The 20,449-nt window shown below is 45.0% G+C and overlaps 1 protein-coding gene across 2 annotated transcripts; it reads right to left on the bottom strand.

Moving 5' to 3' along the window:
* Window positions 1–2,016: 2,016 nt before the first annotated feature.
* Window positions 2,017–19,060, bottom strand: LOC130131514 (calcipressin-1-like). 2 transcript variants are annotated; one of them, XM_056301214.1, is made up of 5 exons: window positions 18,617–19,060; window positions 17,766–17,908; window positions 3,917–4,090; window positions 3,336–3,495; window positions 2,017–3,248 (listed from the first exon to the last, which is right to left on the bottom strand). In XM_056301214.1, exons 2-5 carry the CDS (start codon window positions 17,883–17,885, stop codon window positions 3,064–3,066), a joined length of 639 nt encoding a protein of 212 aa, XP_056157189.1. In that variant the 5' UTR covers window positions 17,886–17,908; window positions 18,617–19,060; the 3' UTR covers window positions 2,017–3,063. The 2 variants fall into 2 exon arrangements, with proteins under 2 accessions (XP_056157189.1, XP_056157190.1); XM_056301215.1 differs by lacking the exons at window positions 17,766–17,908; window positions 18,617–19,060 and adding an exon at window positions 6,512–7,275.
* Between the last annotated feature and the right edge of the window lie 1,389 nt (window positions 19,061–20,449).

Genomic DNA, 20,449 nt, shown 5'->3' with positions numbered 1-20,449 from the left:
CGCAGTAACAACATATACATACTATATCTGTTTACACCACTGTTTCCCCAAGAAATTGTAGTAGGCGGTATAGCACTTAGATCATGTAACATTCAGTTCGAAAGCATGGCTAGTGAAACTGGTTCAAGGTGGCACACCCGGCGTAATACACCATTTGACAAACCTGTCTGAACATCAATACGAACAGCATGCATACAAAGATGCGCACACACACACACTATGCACAGTAATAGCGCATGTTTCTCTACACATAGTGGTCGTACACCAACGCCCAGTATAAATACAGACAATATACAGTTATCTGAACAGAAAAGCCACAGGCAAAATCCTCCCTCATTTACTTCAAGGCCTTCCCCTCCTTTATATTTACTTCATTTTTCACAATCAAAACCGATGACCTAAGTTGTGTCCTAGAACGTAGTTTTCCTTCAAACATACTGGTAGTATTTATCACACAGGAAGCCACCACAAAAAGGTAAGTGATCAAATTTTGCCTCCCGAGTTTTGTGTGCTATTTGAACTAGATTACTGGAGGCTCTCCAGTAATTTACATTTTGGGCACAGTTGACAGACATTTTTGATCCATTCTACATTATGGGCGCCGGTTAGTAAAACAGGCTTCTTCTTCTTTTTTTTTTTACTATGTCCAAAAAAATTTTTTTCCTTTGAAGGACTAGATGCTGCATTGGCTGTTGTGCTTGAAGTTGAGCTTGGCTGGAGTTAAACAAGCTTCATGAAATAACAGAGAACACTTGTGTCATCTTGCAAGATTTGCTCTCAAAGTATTTATCATTTACTCCGTTAGGGTTCATACTCCTGCCCCCTCCCCTGAGCAAGGCAATGGAAAGAATTACTGGAGTCGGTCCCTGGGCGCTGCAGCTGCCCACTGCCCCTATACAATAGGATGGGTTAAATGCAGAGAACAACTTCATTGTGAGAATACAATGTCAAAATAAAGTGGCCTTTTCTTCTTTCTCTCTTTGCCAGCAAGGTCAACAGCTGTAGAATTGCTACCCTGCAACAGATAAACTAATTTATTTTAAAATTGACTATACAATATTCTATGTTATAATCTTTATCTTATATTATTTTATTATATTTTCATATAAATGCACTAATAAAGTTTATGGAATTCAGCCACTGAGGATGCGCACGCCAGTGTATTCTTAGTGCCAGTCCCAAGCCCAGATAAATGGGGAGGGTTGCATCAGGAAGGGCATCCAGCTTAAAACCTTTGCCAGATCAAATATGCGGATCATAAATCAGATTTCCATACCGGCTTGGTCACAAGAGAGGCGAGACTGAGATGGTTTGGACGTGTGTGGAGGAGAGATGCTGGGTATATTGGGAGAAGGATGCTGAATATGGAGCTGCCAGTCAAGAGGAAAAGAGGAAGGCCAAAGAGGAGGTTTATGGATATGGTGAGGGAGGACATGTGGGTGGCTGGCGTGACAGAGGACTAGCAGAGGACCGGAAGAGATGGAAATGGATGATCCGCTGTGGTGACTCCTAACGGGAGCAGCCGAAAGAAGAAGTATTTGACTCCATTGTCTACAACCTCCATTACTGCTATCTGATCCAGAAGCTCACATTATGAGTTATGGCAATTTGCTGGCTGCCAAAAAATACTATGCGTTATGTATTCATTATTATTATTACTACCTCCAACTGTTACATTACAGAGATTACACAGATCTAGGTTGCCATCAGCAGACAAGCACTGAGTTTGTGGTTAACTAGCTATGGAATTTTTTTTCCCCCTCCAACAGTCTAGACAGACTGGTAGATTTGTTCTCAATAAATGAAAATTGCAGCTGGTGTTTGTAAAAAGAACAGGTTCTCCCGTGTATAACTAATCCCAGTCAAAACAAGGGTATAGTACGAGCATAATGCTTCAAGCCCTCCACCCACAACACACCCACGTACTAGGAATAACTTCTATTACAAGAATTAAGCCTTATGTCTGCTGAGGGACTAAACATCTGTCATGGCTTTAAGAATAGACTTTACCATGTCTTTTTACCATCGTTCAAAGTGTAAACCAAATTTATTTTCTTAATTACCAAATTAAACCCATAATCCCTCATGTTGCCTAGGGCTAGGGAGGGTCCCACATTCAAAACAGTACAAACACTGCTTGATAAAGAACAACAGCAGCAACAAAAAAAAGAATATGACATAGCTCAAATTACATAATAAAGTAAATTATCGAGATACGTTCAAGAACAACGACCTGTTTTGCAATCACAACTGGGATCAAGATATGAAAACTCCAACCAAAATGACCCCAGACTTGTACCAACCGTTACAGGAGTAGCGCTGTCGCCTTCTAAGCAGTACATAACAAGGAACTGCCTACCAAAACCTGGACAGGGGTTAACTTCAGACGTCGTAATAAGTGGGACCCCAAATGGCCTCCACAGAACGGCTGCAGGGGGCAGCACTGTGGCATCAAATAAAAATTTTTTTAAAAAAACGCTGACTTGCAGGAAGCTGTGACAGAAGGTCCTGTTAAGGACTCTTTTCAACAGGTGAAAAAGGTGTTGTGTGTACAATGCCTGCAGTTCTGATGGGAAAAACAAAACAACCTACACCCCCCCCCCGTCTTACGTTTCACTTAAATTCATTACAGAAGCCTCTATAAACAGTCACTATTTAAATAGCCACCAGCAAAACCGGTGAGATTCCGAGAAAAACAGTGAAGAAGAAAAAAAAAAGCCACCAGAACAAATCCGTTCAACAAAATATCTTCCCTCTTAACTCTGATCTGGTTTTCCTTCTTTCTAAATAACCGAGTCTTTCAGTTGAGTCCAAACCCGTAGATGAGAGGAAAACAAACATGACTGGACATAATGGGATGCTATGTTCTCTCTCTCTCTCTCACACACACTCTCCGTCCTGTTCTCTTTTACGAAAGTACGGGACAACACATCTCCCCTTAATGTTTGGGAGAGTGCATTACAAGTCCCGAACCACCTTCCAAGCTCCAAGAGAATTTTGCTCTTGATGAATCACTTCAGAATGAATGTTAAAGCCGTTTAAATCGCGCCCGCCTGCTACCGCTCACTGCTTGACGCTGGGAGTGTAGTCCGGGCGTCGTGTCTGGATGATTTTTGGGCGCGGTGGGCGGGGCTTATCATCGTGGTCGCTATCGTCGGGACCCGAGCTGTCGCCCTGCTCATCCTCGCACACGTGTACAACCACACTAGGGGTTGTCGGGGTGGCTGTGTGAAGCTCGTACTTGTCACCTGGAAAGGACACATACAAGCAAATCACCAGAATGTCCTCAGATATTGTAATAGAAGTTTGTGTCAGTGTGGGTGCAGGGGCTTTACCTGGTCCCAGTTTGGAGATGGCACAGAGAAGGTCGTAGTTGATAACAGGAGTCGCGTCTTGAGACTGCTCCCACCCGACTGGAGGAGAGGCAGGTGGGGAGATTAGGAACTGTTTGTCAGGCTTGGGAGGCTCCAGTCGGGGACTTCCAATGTGGACGGACTGCATGGGAAAGGGAAGGAATAGAACAGAGCACATGAGTTTTGGGACTCATATTCGCTGGCTCAAAAAGCCTTTTTTTTCCCCCCTATTGCCATAATGAAAACGACAGTTGGTAGTCTACTGGTCGCAGTCATGAGTTAAGATCAATTTATTCAGTTTTGCCAGCATTCAGTAGACCAAAATAGCTTTGGACTGTTATCTTCTGTGCTTCAGCCAGATGAGTAACCTGTGCTGACATAAAAGTGTGTTTTTTTTGTTTTGCCATACCAACACCAGATTTGGTAACACGGTGTAATAGCTGAGTGGAAAAGGATAATTCATCAATTCCAGACAACCTATCCATCTTATGACTAATGCCTATTCTGGGAAGAAAAATACAAAACGAAAAGAAAGGAGAAACCAACAGGAAATAAAAGCGGACCTGGGCAAAATAGAGTCTCATCTCTTTGCCGTTGAAGTCACTCTTGTGCAGTCGGAGCCTTGCCTCGGCCGCCGCCAGAGCATCATGGAAACTGATCCTGACCCGGCGGAACGACTTGAAGTACTGGAACTGGACCTCCGGGTCAAAGGACCGGAACAGCGCCTCAAAGCTGGCCTGGAAAGGGGGAGGGGGGGATGCAACGTAGGAAGAGATGAGGGAAAAGATGGAGACAAGAGAAGAAGATGGGAAGGGAGAGAGATTGAAAAAGGGTATCGAAGGAGAGGAGGGCCGTAGGAGAGGGGAGAGATGAAGGACGGTGTTGAGAGAAAAGAAGAAGAGAAAATTAAGCATACTAAGGATTTGGCACACTGTGAATCAATCACTTGTCTGGATTAGTATGGAACATTTTGTCACCAAGAACAGTAAGAAAGGTCACAAACGTGTTGTTACCCTTGGTCTTGAGAGTGCTTCATCAGAGTAGCAGCAGCCAATATGCAGGCCTACCATTTTACTTTTTAATATTAAAAACAAAACACTTCTATTTCCCTAAATTCAAATATGTAGTCAACAGCCTCAATTTACACGACTTAATTGGACAGAATGTGATTGTAAATGTCACCTGATGGCTCATCTCAAGTGCGTTAGTGGTCTGATATTTCATTTGTGAAAAGATCAGTAAGGTAAACAACCAGTCAGGCAGCCTGGTTCGAGTCTGAGTCGGGGTGTTTCAGACTTGTTTGAATTCAGGACTTTAATCGCCGTCTTGTTTGACGACGAGATAACACACGGGGAAGAAAAGACCTGCTTTAGCTCGCCGTTCTGCTATTTGCGACTTTGACTGTTGACCATCTGAAGTGATATCTTGACAGAATTTCTTCAGTCGCACACCATTTGACCCCATTAGTCTGTTGTCACTTCTTCTTAGCTAAAAATACTAAGACCTGTGAGCCGGGGGCTGCTATGAATAAAGTTATGAGCTTGGAGGTGCCATGAATAAAATTAATAAAAATAGCACCCATTACCAGACACTATATCTGTCCCACTGCTCACCTAAAAAGAATCTGCTGCCTGTGTGTGTGTGTGTGTGTGTGTTTTGCTTTTGTCAAAGAGGGAGAGCAATGGCCTTAATTTAAGACGACTAATTATTATTTGAGAACCCAATTAGGAGATGAAAATGATCCAGACGGCTGCCGACCCCCTCCCCCTGCCATCCCCCAGTACACACACACATACACATACACACAAAGATGGCAGAAAAAGCCTTTGGAAATAAGCAGACTGGCACCTGTGCATACATGCAATCACGCCACAACAGCTACTAAAACCCACAGAAAATGGCGCTTGGTTCCAGTGGATCACTATGGCAACAAAGTCTTCTGCAGGCCAGCTTTTCTCCCAGATGCACAATAGTAAAGGAGTAAAACAAGGACAGGACACTGTGATCACGACCAGTCACATTGCTGAATAGCTCGTCTGTGACGCCTTTTGAATGTGTCCAAATGAAACTGCAGCAGGCATCCACTGGGCTTGGAGCGATTATCCACGGGAAAGTCAAGAGTAAGGAAAAATGACCCTGGTCACCACCTCCTCATCTTCAAAATTTGTGAAATTAGGAGGTCCTACCTTTTGAAAGCCAATGACAGAATATATAAGAATGATTTGTTTGCGCAAAATCGTTTCTAAAATGGGCGTCCAGGTGGCTTAGTGGGGGGGGGGGGGCAGAATTTCTGTTAAGACACAACAAGGACGTGTCTTCAATTGTCACATTAACGAGTCTACAGAGGTCTGAAGGCAGGCCTCCACTCATTACAGGAAATGACATACTTTGTCATGACTTCCTTCCACCAAGCTGACAGTGGATGTCTGCGGTACGACTCTACTGGGTGCAACACAATCCCCGACCACCTGGGGGCACTGCAGACATTTTTCTCCACTTGGGCAAAAAAATCTCTCCCAACAGAATAAGTTTTTCTCAACTACTACATTATGTAACCACCATTTTTTTCCTTCCCTGTTATGATTTAGTTGCTGATAGTTGACTTTTGTGGGATTTAGTGCTTTGCGTTTGAAAAGTAAAACGTGTTGACAGATAAATTGTAGTCATACTAGAGACACGCTGGTGAAAAATGCTCAGAAATGTGGTTGCAACTCTACAGCTGTTAACACAAGTAAGGGCATGCCTGCACACACACACACACACACACACACACACACACACACACACACGCACACCCCATGACCCACATCCCCACCCACAATGTCATAAACAGCACACTAAACTGGCAGTTTTTCCAGACCTGAAAATACGAGTTTCTGAAATTACAGGTGTGTCCACATAGCTACACACCAGCCGAAAAAAACACACACAGTGGACAATTGAGGCTCGGCCCGCACGCTCAACCAGTTTTTTGTCTAAACCTTGAAAAAGGAGCGTGTCATCCTAAGACCCAAAATATGAATGGAATACAACGAGTTTGTCAATGAATTAATTTTGTTCAAATTGTTTAATCATTCATTTCTCAAGCCAGCCAGCATTACTCTACAACACCTCAATGCGGTTGACAGGTGACATAAGAAGCCTGTATCTCTGCTTACCCGTGGCTCCAGGTGGTCAAACACTTCCTGGCTGGTCACAGAGGCGACCAGACAGTAGTGATTACATTTAGTGGTCTTGATGTGCATGATGGGTAATCCAGGGAGGTGAAGCTTTTTCCACCCGACGGTGTGCGAGGTCAAAGGGCGAAGGGGGGTTGAGACGGAGTTCAAAGGCGAGGACGGCGTTAGTGATGATGAAGAGGAAGGGGGGAATCGGGGGGATCGGAGTGGTGTTGCCTTCCCCAGGGTGACAGAGAACCGGGGGGATAATGGCTGCTTCCAAATAGGATACCTGGTGTTTTAGCACCCCGGTTTCCAGGTCAATTTACTTCCACTCCTTTTCCTGGTTTCTCAATCTCAGTCAAGCTCCCTTAAGTCTCTCTCGCTCTGTTTAAGTTACTTAAATAGACCTCAAGCCTTCAAAGCATAGATCCCAAGGTTTGCCTGGCTAGCTGGCGTTAGCTTGGCTCAGCAGCCTTCAGATGACAGGACCGATGCAATCGACTGCCAGTCTTCAATATCTGCTGTCCAAATTCTCTTCTCGTGTCTCTTCTGAGACAGACTGACTGTGTTTTTCTCCAGGCGGTATTCGTTCCTTCCCTTCCCTTTTTTAAGGCTTGTGCACTGTGTTCTGCTAAGCTCTGCAAAATGACAGAATTTTCCAGAGATTTGGGTGTGTGCGTAAGAGCTGAGCCGGTTCTCTAGTCCCCTCTCTCTTTCTCCTGCCCTACAACCGCTTATTATATGAGCTTGTGCCAGCTACTGACGCATTACCCCCGTCTCCTCCCTTGCCGTCCTTCTCTTCCTCGTCTCATTCATCGGTTCATTCACTCGCAGCCAATCGGCCACAAAAGGGGGCGGGATCATGTGGGGATTTTTCCCCCCTCCTCCTCCTTTCTATTCCTCTCCCGTCCAGCAAGCACTTCCCTCTCTCACTGTCTCTCTCTCTCATTGCCTGCTCCACTCCACTGCTGACTAATCACGGGGGGGGGGGGGGGTTGAGATTGGAAAAAAATGACATCACTGCCAAGCAAACGGACGCGTTAATCTACCCTCCCTTTGTTTCACTCATTTAAACACTGTGACCACAACCATCTCTGCTATTTTCTTTTCCAAATGGAAAATATGTGGCAATAAGCCTCTTGCCCTTGATTAAACACACACACACACACAGAGTGAGCAGGTTTATCAGGACACTTGACCATCAAGAGTACGGAACAAGTCTTGGGGAACACACGTCATTCTGAGCCATGCAGAGAGGGGATACACAGATAGAGAGAGAAAAGAGAGGCGCTGAGAACCAAGGACTAGGCAGGAGATGGAAATACTGAGAGGCGGAGAGACGCGGGGAGAGTTAGACCAAGGACAGACAGAAAGAGAGGAGGGAGAAAAGGATGGAATGGGAGAGAGGTGAGAGCGAGATGTGGTGCTCATGGAAAGTATGCAGTTTGATAACAGGCTTTTATGAGGTATTAATAGCCGAGTGCAGGGAGCAAAGAGTGTGTGTGAGACTGTGTGTGTGTGTGAGTGGGTGTGTGTGTGTGTGTGTGTGTGAGTGTGTGTGGTGTCTACAGTTGGGAAAAACAAGACCAGACTGTACGGCCAATTCCCAAACACTTAATGACACCCGTGTGTGTGTGTGTGTGTGTGTGTGTGTGTGTGTGCATGTGACAGGTGTGTGCACACATGCCTGGCTGCACGAACAATTGAGAATCGAGCGCACAAACAGACACCCTTTGCATCCGTCTACTTTTTACTGCGTTAACCCACAGCCAGGTTCCTGCATCGACAGTCTTCCTGAGAGGGGGGTAGCGACACGGGGTTTTCATTTATAGCCGGCAGCCGGTAATCACGCTGAGACACTGACAGAAACAATGTTCCATTGTCTGTACTGCTGTCTGCATGCTCTATTTAAAGACCAGGCTGTGGACCAGCGAGACAAATGTCATTTTTGTATCTTGTCTATACATCAACGGTTTCCAATCACGATCCTCTGGGCCTGGTCCTCGGTTCAGGGCGCCCCCGAGGACCGGGATTGGAAACCATTGGCCTGCACGCCTGCAAAACTTAAGCTGCCTTTTAGTTGGAAACAGTCATTGCGTCGCCATTGTAAGTCACAGTCATGTATTGTGGTTCGTTGATAAGGTCACCGTGGTTGCAGAAGTTTCCTGATAAAACCGCAGTCTGTAATGGCAGTGTGACACCCCTCGTTTCACGTTGCTGAAAAAGACACGTGCTAAGCATTCGCACAGGACTGTGTCATATCATTCAGCCTACGCCATCTTATGAGAGATAACATCCGACTCCCCACCCCTTGGGCTGCTTTAAAGCTCGTTAAACTTAACTTTACGCCGACACTTATGGGCGGCATGGTGGCCCAGTGGGTCGCACCGTTGCAGCAAGAAGGTCCTGGGTTCGAACCCCGGGTTGTCCAACCTGGGGGGGGGGGGGTCATCCCAGGAGGTCATCGTCTGTGTGGTGTTTGCATGTTCTACCTGTGTCTGCAGTGGGTTTTCTCTGGGCGATCCGGTTTCCCCCCCCACCATCAAAAAGACATGCATGTTAGGGTTTAATACTCCTGTCTGTGCCCTTGAGCAAGGCATGGTGAGACGAACTGGAGTTGATCCCCAGGCGCTGCACGGCGGCTGCCCACTGCTACTAGCCACACAGGTAGGATGGGTTAAATGCCGAGAAAGAACTTCCCTGCGGGGATTAATAAAGTAGTAAAATAAAATAAATAATATATATATATATAAACGTCTTGACTCCCTCTTCGAGGAAGAGTGGCCCATGTCACCTATTCAAGGGAAAAACTGACACACACACACACACACACACACACACACAGAACAGCCAACTCCGACACTCAACCCATGCTAGCCAACTCCGTTTCGCGTCATAGCGAGGGCCTTGGGGTGGCATATGCACTTTACTTAGCGACCAAATGTCAGACATGTCTCTTGGCACCGTCAGCCCCGGCAGCTGGCTGCAACCAGGACCCATTCGAAACATGCCCGTCTTAACTATTAGCCCAACATATGGGCATCCATGATTTCTGCGGCACGGAGAACGCAGGTGTTTCTGCACAGCGGAATGAGTAATGGTATCATGTCATGTGTGTGCGTGTGTGTGTGTGTGTGTGTGTCGGGTGGAAAATGAACGCGCGTGTATGGAAAACCGAGCGCTGTAATAGCAGCGACCCTCCCTACGGTGAAGCCGATGCTCTCATCTAAGTGTTGTTTGTTGATGTTAAACATTACCGTGTGAATGTGTGTATGTAGGTGCTAATCATCTCCAGGCTTCAGTTTCACCCTACTGCGGTCTGTGTGTGAGTGAGAGAGAGAGAGACAGATGGAGAGGGAGAGAGAGAGAGAGCACTCAGCCTTGCATTTTTTCCATCACTATGTTTTGGTTTCATCTTCCCATTTTTTCCATTCCCTCACTAGACTGCCCCCCCCCAAAAAAAAAACACGTACACACACCTTAACAGCCCGGCACCTTAGGGACAAACTTGAAGTACATAACGAAGTAGCAGGGGAAAATGTTTTCAGCTCCGTCTTGGCTCTTCATTAACGGTTTGGTTTGGCTTGCATAACAAACAGACGCCACGGATTTGTGTTGTGCGACCGCTCGTCTTAAACCAAACTGCTTTTATTGCCACTTAGAGTTTATTGCAGCAGGCTCTTCTTTCCGAGCCTTGGTATGAACTTGGCAACCACGCCGTGGTCCCGGTGCATTATATCCCTCTGTTTTCCATGCAAAGCGTTCAGGTCTGTTCCAGGAAGCCGTTTTCCCTGTGAACAGCTAACTTTTAATGGACAATGTCAGGATATCAACGCCGTCAAATGGGTCAGTTCTGAGTCAGTGGGTACAGTGACAGACAGTTTCCTCATCAGCATCAGTTTAACAAGTTGGTGTTGGGTTGACGGCCTTGACATAATGGCCTAAATCTCATCTTTTCAAAGTCCTTTTCAACTAAAGTTGACCTTTAAATGGTCAAAATGTCAGTTTAAAGCATCTGGGTAGCATAGCGGTCTATTCCGTTGCCTACCAACACGGGGATCGCCGGTTCGAATCCCCGTGTTACCTCCGGCTTGGTCGGGCGTCCCTACAGACACAACTGGCCGTGTATGCAGGTGGGAAGCCGGATGTGGATATGTGTCCTGGTCACTGCAGTAGCGCCTCCTCTGGTCGGTCAGGGCGCCTGTTCGGGGGGTAGGGAGAACTGGGGGGGAATAGCGTGATCCTCCCACGCGCTACGTCCCCCTGGCGAAACTCCTCACTGTCAGGTGAAAAGAAGCGGCTGGCGACTCCACATGTATCGGAGGAGGCATGTGGTAGTCTGCAGGCCTCCCCGGATCAGCAGAGGGGGCTCGGAAGAGTGGGGTAATTGGCCAAGTACAATTAGGTAGAAAAAGGAGGGAACCCCCCCCCCCCAAAAAAAACATGTTGGTGTTGGGCCAATGGCCTTGTCATAACGTCCTAAATCTCATCTTTTCAAAGTTAACTTTTTTTTATACATGTTTGAAAACAGCCATAATGTTGGTTTAAAGTATCAATTCTTCAGAGTAATAAGTACAAACATATTTCGTTTTGGCCAGATTCGACATTTGTTGACTGCGGAACATAAAGTTACAACACACAATTAAACAGAATTAACTGCATACGAATTGTACAAGATTAAATGGGCACGTGTCACCATGATGCGGATCCTGACCCAAGAGCCACATTATCAAAACGCCAAACACCTTACAGGGGACGATAATGTGGACCTTCATTCAGTTTGTGTTACCACACCGAGGACGTACTATTGACCCACATTCGCTCCTTCACCGGCCCGGTACCAGAACCAGAAACAAGTACATTTTCACAAGGACCCCAAGTGTGAGAACACACACACTCGCCACAGTGGAAGATTCTGTCATACGATCCATCAGCTGACCCAGGTTTCCTCTGAACCAGTGGAAAAACACGAGTTGCCTTTTTATTGTGTGCCATCCAGCCTTCAACCGCTTCAGATTTTCCTTTTTCCAACAATGTCAGCAAGACACTATGGATTTCCAAATGAATGGCCGAGTCAGTTTATACAATTATGCGTTTGTGTGTGTGTTAACAGGGTTTTCCCCCCCAAACTTCCTTTGTATTACTCAATTTGATGTCTTGTGCGTGCATTTGCGGCGATTTTGCCAGGCCTGATCATTTGTTTCTGTTTAGTCATATGTGTGTTGTTTTAGGGTTTTGAATTTTGATGGCTAAAGAGCACATGCTGTCAAGGCCTCCACCCACCCCAGTGTTTCATAGTTTCTCCTCCTCCGTCCTAAAGCCTGGCTCCCATCTTACCAATGGCTCAAGAGACCAAATATTGTAATGAGAAATAACGCCACGAATGGAAAGATACCTGAATTTCAACACTTTCAATGCTGACTAACACAACAATTGAGCATGATGAGGTGGCAAAAACAGGCACAGTGACCTTCGTTTTCCCTGGTATGATAGTATTAAACATGCAGTTATTTGAGCAGAAAACGTGACACAAGCTGGCAAGGAAGAGATTTATGCGGCTTCTTTTTTTTTTTTCCAATGGCTTTAGGAATTTTTTGGGGCATCTGAGGTCATTTTTCATTTCCGTCAGACAAGCCGACCCGAGGATGAACAGGTGTTATGTCCTGAATGTGATTTACAACCATGTAAGGAGAGTTAGCGAAGCTGACCAATCACTCAGCAATGCAATGGAATGATGCACCGGTGGTGCAAGTATTCTTGCCATGTTGCCACGCATGACTGACATCACATCACAGCCAAGTCGCTTCCTCTGGCAGCATTTAAATGCTGCAAGGCAAAAAGTCAGGAATCAGGAACACTTCGTCATTTCACTTCATGTACATGAAATGAAACCAAATGATCTTTTCCCCTCCAAGCCCACAGCAGCACAACACAAAGATAAAAACACATATCTAAGAACTACAACCAGGAATCAGGAACAATTTATTGTCATCTCATTCATGTACTTGTGTACACAAAAGAGACGAAATTTAGTTTTGCCCAACCCACATAACCCAACTAAGAACACATATATCCCAACTAAGAACACATATATCCAAACTAACACATATATCCAAACTAACACGTGTCCAAACTAAGAACATATATATCCAAACTTAGAACACATATATCAAATCAAAATCAAATCAATTTTATTTGTATAGCCCAATATCACAAATTACAAATTTGCCTCAGTGGGCTTAACAGCAACACAACATCCTGTCCTTAGACCTTCTCATCGGATAAGGAACAACTCCCTAAAAAAAGACCTTTAACAGGGAGAAAAAATAGGAAGAAACCTCAGGGAGAGCAACAGCGGAGGGATCTCTCTCCCAAGACGGACAGCGTGCAATGGATGTTGTGTTCATGCAATTTACATAATACAACATTGAAAGAGGATAACAGATTTATAATGGACATAAAATATATGAAGAACGTGATGCACAGGATGCCAAGCAGTGTCCACATGCCAACGGAGCAGTCCAGGACCCAAGCCATGCGACCAGCATCATCTTATATATATATATATATATATATCCAAACTAACACATATGTCCAAACTAAGAACACATACCCAAACTAAGAACACATATCCAAACTAACACGTATGTCCAAACTAACACATATGTCCAAACTAACACATATATCCAAACTAAGAACACATATATCCAAACTAACACATATGTCCAAACTAAGAACACATACCCAAACTAAGAACACATAGTATATCCAAACTAACACATATGTCCAAATTAAGAACACATATATCCAAACTAAACAACTAAAAAAAAAAAAAAACAACTGTCCAAGAGAACGAACGCCAGCCAGGATGACAGTCGGAACTGCCAGTCTGCATGGGCTAGCAATTAGCATAGCCAGCCCTGGTTCCATGTCCCGTCAGACCGCCCTTGGTGTTTCCTCCTCGGCTGCAGTTCTGGCAGGGCCGTGGTCCCTGGGCCCACCGGATGCAGCAGACCAGGCTCCCCCAGCTGATCCAACGCCAGCTCTCCCAGCCAGACACCTTCGACACACCTCCCCGCACGCCACACGACAACAGGCAACGCTAGGCAAGGCCACCACTAGACCACCCACAGTGTTATCGGAACTGCCAGTCTGCATGGGCTAGCAGTTAGCTTAGCCTGCCCCGCTTCCGCGTCCTGTCAGACCGCCCTCGGTGTTTCCTCCTCGGGCACAGCTCCAAGCAATGCTGTGGCCCCCGGGCCCACAGGATGCAGCAGACCAAGCTCTCCCAGTCAATCCAGCGCCAGCTCTCCCAGCCATCAAACGAAGACACAAACTTATATACAGACGTGGACAAAGACACTGCATGGACCGTACTGTGTGAGGCCGCTGCAAACTGAGTTCACGCTGCCATCTTCTCCACCTTAAGCTGATGTGTGGTGAGCGTTCTGGCGCAAAATGGCTGCCGTGCATCACCCAGGTGGGTGCTACACATTGGTGGTGGTTGATGTGAGTTACCCCCTTCAAATGTGAAGCACTTTGGGTGTCTAGAACAGCACTATATAAATGTAATAATATTTATTATTATCTTCCCACACCGGAAGCAGAAGTTATGGCCTAATGGCAGTATTTCTCAAAAATCAACATGTCAGTCATTACTGAAGCAGGACAAAAAGGAGCACTCAGACCAAGCTGAACTCGAACTCCATAGAAACAGGTAGCCTTATTAGTGGTGTATAAATATTTCTTCAAGCATTATTATGCAAAGTCTTGCTAGGCAATTGCATGTCTGTTCAAACTGATCAAAATAGGTGCACTTAACAAAAAACAGTGCACTTGTCTTTACCACAACACAGGGCTTGATTGGTCTGAAGAGATGGTGGCTTAAACTGTGAAGTGGCCAAATCACTCAAAATCAGTGGTTGTGTTCTGTGGTGAGAAAAATGTATGCCCGTCACATAACAGAGCAGACATATCAAAATCACACATAAGGTGTCAAACATCAAGTTTACCCCAGATGAACCACATTACCCTGAGACGTGAAGTCAGCCTCAATACCAGTGGCCGTTTTTTCTTTTTATAAAGTTTACTTTTTACCTTTATTAGACAGCGACAGTGAAAAACAGACAGGAAATGGGAGCGTGAAAAAGGGGTTTGACTAGGGGTGGGTACCAAAACCCGGTATTAAACAGGCACCGGTGCTAAATTATTAAAGAGAAGCTCCAATGTTAACGGTTCTGCTACTGGTACTGGAGAAATTAGGAAAATAAATGTCCTATATTTAGGCTACAAAAACGTTGCCTTGCACCTTTTATCTCACCAACTCCGTTTCAAATTTTGTAATAAGATTAAGAAGTTTGCTATCATGTATTTTCACAATTCCCAATCCAGGAGATCTCTCACAGAGCCTGTCATATATTAGAGCCAAAGGGCGAGGCCAGCTCTCTGCCTCTCTCCCAGAGACACACACAGCGACACAAATACACACACACAAGTCTGGTTATACTTCACTAGAGTCGATGCTGACAATGCTAGTTGCCACAAGTGCAACAAGTCCTTTGCATGTAAGGGCGGAAACACAAGTGATCTTTCGAAACATCAAGTGAAAGTGCATCAAACACAGGCGGAGGAATGCAGTTTGACTGCCTAGCTCATAGTTCATCTCTCGTTCCCCCAGCCACCTCAGTTATGTTATGTAACGCTAGCAGCCCAGAGCCCACTCCGAGTTAACTAAACTACACAAATATGGGTTGATGATTAAAACTAACGCTCTGTCCAGACATGAGAAAATAAAGCAATGTTAATTCTGTTCTCAATTTGTTTTTGATTTTTATCTCTTAAAAAAACAAACAAAAAAAAAACCTCAAAAAGAACCGATAAGAGTACCGTTAAAGTATCTGATCGAGGGGCGTCCAGGTGGCATGACGGTCTATTCCGTTGCCTGGTAACACAGGGATCGCCGGTTCAAGTCCCTGTGTTACCTCTAGCTTGGTTGGGCGTCCCTACAGACACAATTGGTCTTGTCTGCAGGTGGGAAGCCGGATGTGGGTATGTGTCCTGGTCGCTGCACTTAGCGCCTCCTCTGGTCGGTCGGGGTGCCTGTTCAGGATGCACGGGGAACTGGGGGGAATAGTGTGATCCTCCCATGCGCTACGTCCCCCTGGTGAAACGCCTCACTGTCAGGTGAAAAGCGGCTGGCGACTCCACATGTATCGAAGGAGGCATGTGGTACTCTGCAGCCCTCCCTGGATCGGCAGAGGGGGTGGCGCAGTGACCGGAAGAGTGGGGTAATTGGCCAGACACAATTGGGGAGAAAAAAAAAGTACCTGATCGACAAGCAGTATAAGAGCAGTATTACTGTTAAAATCTTAATGATACCCATCCCTAGATATCACATGCAACAAACACATGGCATGCGCTGTAACCCTTTGGTTACAGAGGCGCCACCCCAGTAGACGTATTCCAAGTGTCTATCCACCGCCTGTTTTCTTGAGACAGACAACTGCCCCAGACACCTGCCAGGGCCATCACCACAACCACACACATTCATGACACTTCCATCATTGCTCAAACATCATTCCAACTCTGACACAGCTTCTAGCTTGGGGGGATAGTGACTCAACTTCAGCACATTGCGTGGGAATCCTACTGGAACTCTGGTCACAGTAATAGAATTTATTAGGGCACGAAAGGGTGCAGCGTGTAATTTTGTTAACTACACATCCACACAGACCACCCCGGTACATGCGCGATCACAGGAGACCGTGTGGGGTGGCATACCAAGTGATGGTGATGAGACCACCCTCCTACCAGAGGATCCAGGTTCAAGCCCTTATGAGAACAAGTCGCTACCCTGCCCTTCCAGTAGCATTTCCACAACATTTGGTACCAGTGACAGCTGGGAGTAATTTTGGATTTAGTTTCACGACTGTAAATGTTTTGGTTCCACTATTGGACAGAGTACAGGCTGTATAACTAAAACACTTGACACTCGGATTCTTTTAAATATAAAAATAGCATCATATAAGCGCTGGTTCAACACCAGCTAACACTTTTTGTCAGGCAAATTGAAAATGTTTTATGTATTTCATGATCACTGACAGCTGTTCCAAACAGGGTCAGTCAAGGCTGCTGAATCATGTTGAGGACTATAATGAGTCTGGGGAAAAGTGACTTGGAAATAACCTTTGTAACCAACTGCACAAACTGCTCCAAGCGACTGATCTGACCGTTTCCTCGCTATTGTTTACGAACACCGATTCTCATACGTATTGGGTAGTTAGTGCTGGGCGATATGGAAACTATTATCATGATCGGCTAACCATAGTGAACTTTGCACCAAATCCATCACAATATTTGCTTAGATGTGCAAAAGTACCATATATTCAAGATTCCATCAAAGGTTCATCATGTGGAACTGTTTGGTCAAGCATGATATTAAACCAAAACTAGCTTTGAAATAATACTTCAAATATTACACACCTTATTTTGAGAGAAATTTGAGAAAATAAACTCTTGCTCCCCTGAGAGGATAAATTGTGTATCACAATATGACTATATCCAAATTTCATCCCGATATGAAACCAACAAAAGATGATAAACGACAATACTGAATTGTTGCCCAGCCCTACAGATAGTACATTAATAGCATGCTTTATTAATGTATGAATACTGATTGTTCACAGCAAACATATAATCCCAAAAGCCGGTTGTAACAAATGAGAAGATAAAAACCGTGACTAGATTTCCTAGTTCTTACACAGAGAGAATTTAGATCCCTCAAGGAGGAAAAAAAAAAAAGACGAGCTGAAACTATTTTCATCCAATGACTTGAATGTAAAGTCCGCTTATTGCTTTGTAACAATAATAAATGGGGTTGGTGTCCTCAACAGTTAACTAAAAGGTTAGTACATGGGCTTTGACAGTCTCTCTTGGTGCAGCCCAAAGTCTAATGTCATTCCTGGACCAGATTCAATGGGCAGTTAAATGAAACTGCTGCCAGTCAGCTTTCCTAGAGATGATCTTGGATATGTTTAAAAATTAAGTCAGGAATGAGTGAGGAACGAGGAAGGTGTGAGTGAGTGAGAGAGAGGGGTGATGGCATTACTGACCAAGCCTGAGTTTCACTTTTGTCAGCTGTGCTATGGCATGTTCTATTTAGAAACAACAGATAGGTATGTGCATAAACAAAAGCACTTTTTTTTTTTGGCTGACAGCTGCATTGCACATACATGTGCGACTTAATCCTTACCTTCAAGCTGCTGACATTGAACAGATCCTCTGGGACTTTGCAAGCGATTAAGGCGTTGGGTAGATCGGTAAACTGGACGTCTACCGTCGCCTCCTCACCGCTATTCTCAGACTGCTGCATCACCACTAAGATCCGGTTGTTTTCTGCAAACAGGAGAATAAGACTACATTTAAAAAAAATTTAAAAAGTACATACATACCAGTTTACTCTCATTTTTTGCAAGCCACATTTTGCACTTCCATTTGAAACCAGACTGTTGACACTGCAATTGCCTGGTATATAGTCAACACATGTAAGCACAGCGAGATAAACTATTGCATGTACACACACAAGAAATTCTAAACCATTGGCACAACTCTTACTCCTGCTGTTCCTTTTTCTTTCTTTTTTTTTAATTGGCCAGTCAATCCTTAACAGAATGGATGTACATTTAGTCAGATTTCCATGACTGTTCCAAATTTCTTCTTTCTTCTTAGGAATTACAATTTTCCACAACTTTTCCAGAGCCTGTTACTTGCATTTTCTATGTTTCTATGTTTTAACACGACCGTATGAACCCAGTTGTCTAGCCATCACAATCTGGCCCCCTCGTCAAAGTCGCTCAGAGTCTTAACGCTTGCACGTTTTTTCTGCTTCGAACACATCAGTTTCAAGAACTGACTGTTCCCTTGCTGCCTAACCTGTCTCACCCCTTGCTGCCTAACCTGTCTCACCCCTTGCTGCCTAGCCTGTCTCACCCCTTGCTGCCTGACCTGTCTCACCCCTTGCTGCCTAGCCTGTCTCACCCCTTGCTGCCTAACCTGTCTCACCCCTTGCCACCGTAACGATATAACCAACGTTATTCACTTCACCTGTCAGTGGGTTTAATGTGTCGGCTGATGGGTGTATCTAGCAGCGTTGATCTTCAGCGTTATTTTGCCATCACTCATACCGGTAGCTTCAATTCGGCGAAGGCGGTAAACGTTAATTCATTACAAGGTCCAAGTTAAGGGGTTTCACCGGTCAAACCTGCTTTCTTATAAAACACCCTGTCAGAGGCGCCGCTACACCGCTAGCCCAGCCTCACCTGGGACGCCTAGCAAATTATGCTAATCTGGGATCTCAAACGCTGCCGCGAACCAACGAAACGAACGGTGTCCCGCAAATGTTGCCGCTGCACCCGTCACGGTTGAAGCCCATCGCTTCGGAGGGAGACGCTCTCCTCGTTCGGATCGGACGATGTCCCAAAATAAAGAGTCACAAAACAAAACAAAAAAACACAGAAGCCGAACAAACGGATATAACGTTATCAGCCAGGGCCCGGAGGAAGGCGGAGATGACGTCAGCCCAACAGCTGATGGGAGGTTCCGGTTCAGCACATTTTCGCGGATGAATAAAACATGTCACTAGTTACGCACGTTGATTGAAAGCTGAGCGGGTCCATCCACTCCGTCAAAAAAATAAAAAAATGGACGCGATAAATGTCAGCCCCCTCTCCATTTTAACCGACGTGTCCTATTTGATTTATGAGAAACGGCACCCATTTCATCCGCTCATTTGAAACGATCTCCTGGGGATAAGTAGAAATCCTTGATCGATGGCAATTCGTGTAAAACCAAAAGAGTAAACCAGGGGGAAACAAGCTGTAGTCAGAAAGGTGTCGCAAGTGGACTCTTGTTTTTTATTCAATCTTGCGCTGTCCTCTTGTGGCAGGTTCCTATGTCACAGTGCTTGTCAGATGTGTTTTACATGCAGCTACGATGGGTTATTGGGAAATTCATTTGCATTACACGGATGCATATAAAAGAAAAGAACCACTTTATTCAAAAGTCCATATTCACATAATGACATCCACAGATGTGTCCCGAGGTTTTTAATCGTTCATTGGAACAGACAATAAACAGCAAGAACCTTAACACTACTGATGCATGTGACGATGTATGTGAATATCAACAACAAATCCGAGAAAACAAGGCAAGCAAATTCAAATAGAAAGGGAGAAGATATACAATGCACTGGCTGATATTACTCGCCTTCGGGAGATATTATTCACTGTGTCACTTCATAGTTGAGGATTGAGGACTATGAGTGCAAGCCAAGGCTTTTTTTTTGGTGGGGGGGGGCGCGGGGTGGGAGGGGGCATTCTGTTTCAGACAGTGCTGCTGAACATCCCCTGCCGATATTTACTGGTTATATTATGTTTTTGAAAAGACAAAATATTACATAAATTACCTTTTAACAATTTGATTGACGGTTTTTATTGTTACATCTATTAGAATATGAACGTGTCAGTGCAACAGCCTGCGCTATATGCTTTATGGCTGACACGTGCGTGCGCACACGCACACACACATGCAAAACAAGCAAAAACATTATTTTCTGAAGCATATATTCAAGATGAATGGATAAAATTATATTCTATTATGTCATCATCAACAAAAAACAGCGGGAGGTGTAAATTGAAAATTTTTATAAGTATAAAACATTTTCACACAAACATAGTCGAGTGCACGAATATGTGCGTGCGTGCGTGTGTGTGTGTGTGTATAAGGAACTTTGACTCTTGTGGTGCTGGTCCCTGGGTGGCAGAGGGGTTTAAGCTCCTGGTCATGTGGGGATCAGCCTCCATCTAATCCTCTAGAGAGAGAGAGGGAAAGAGAACGAGAGAGAGCGAGAGAGAGGAGGTGGGGGTAAGAAAGCAATAA

This window comes from Lampris incognitus, chromosome 21 (genome assembly GCF_029633865.1).
Source record: "Lampris incognitus isolate fLamInc1 chromosome 21, fLamInc1.hap2, whole genome shotgun sequence".
NCBI classification, from domain to species: domain Eukaryota; kingdom Metazoa; phylum Chordata; class Actinopteri; order Lampriformes; family Lampridae; genus Lampris; species Lampris incognitus.
The sequence above is the reverse complement of the archived record's forward strand: the minus strand, read 5'-3'. Positions and strand labels throughout refer to the sequence as shown.

What these genes read in the sequence shown, in the direction of transcription:
- LOC130131514 (XM_056301214.1), bottom strand. Translation starts at nt 17,885, where the DNA reads ATGCAGCAGTCTGAGAATAGCGGTGAGGAGGCGACGGTAGACGTCCAG. An exon ending in TCAATGTCAGCAGCTTGAAG is followed by an intron (nt 4,091 to 17,765) that starts GTAAGGATTAAG and finishes CCCCCTTTCCAG; the next exon opens with GCCAGCTTTGAGGCGCTGTT. An exon ending in CATCTCCAAACTGGGACCAG is followed by an intron (nt 3,249 to 3,335) that starts GTAAAGCCCCTG and finishes TGTCCTTTCCAG; the next exon opens with GTGACAAGTACGAGCTTCAC.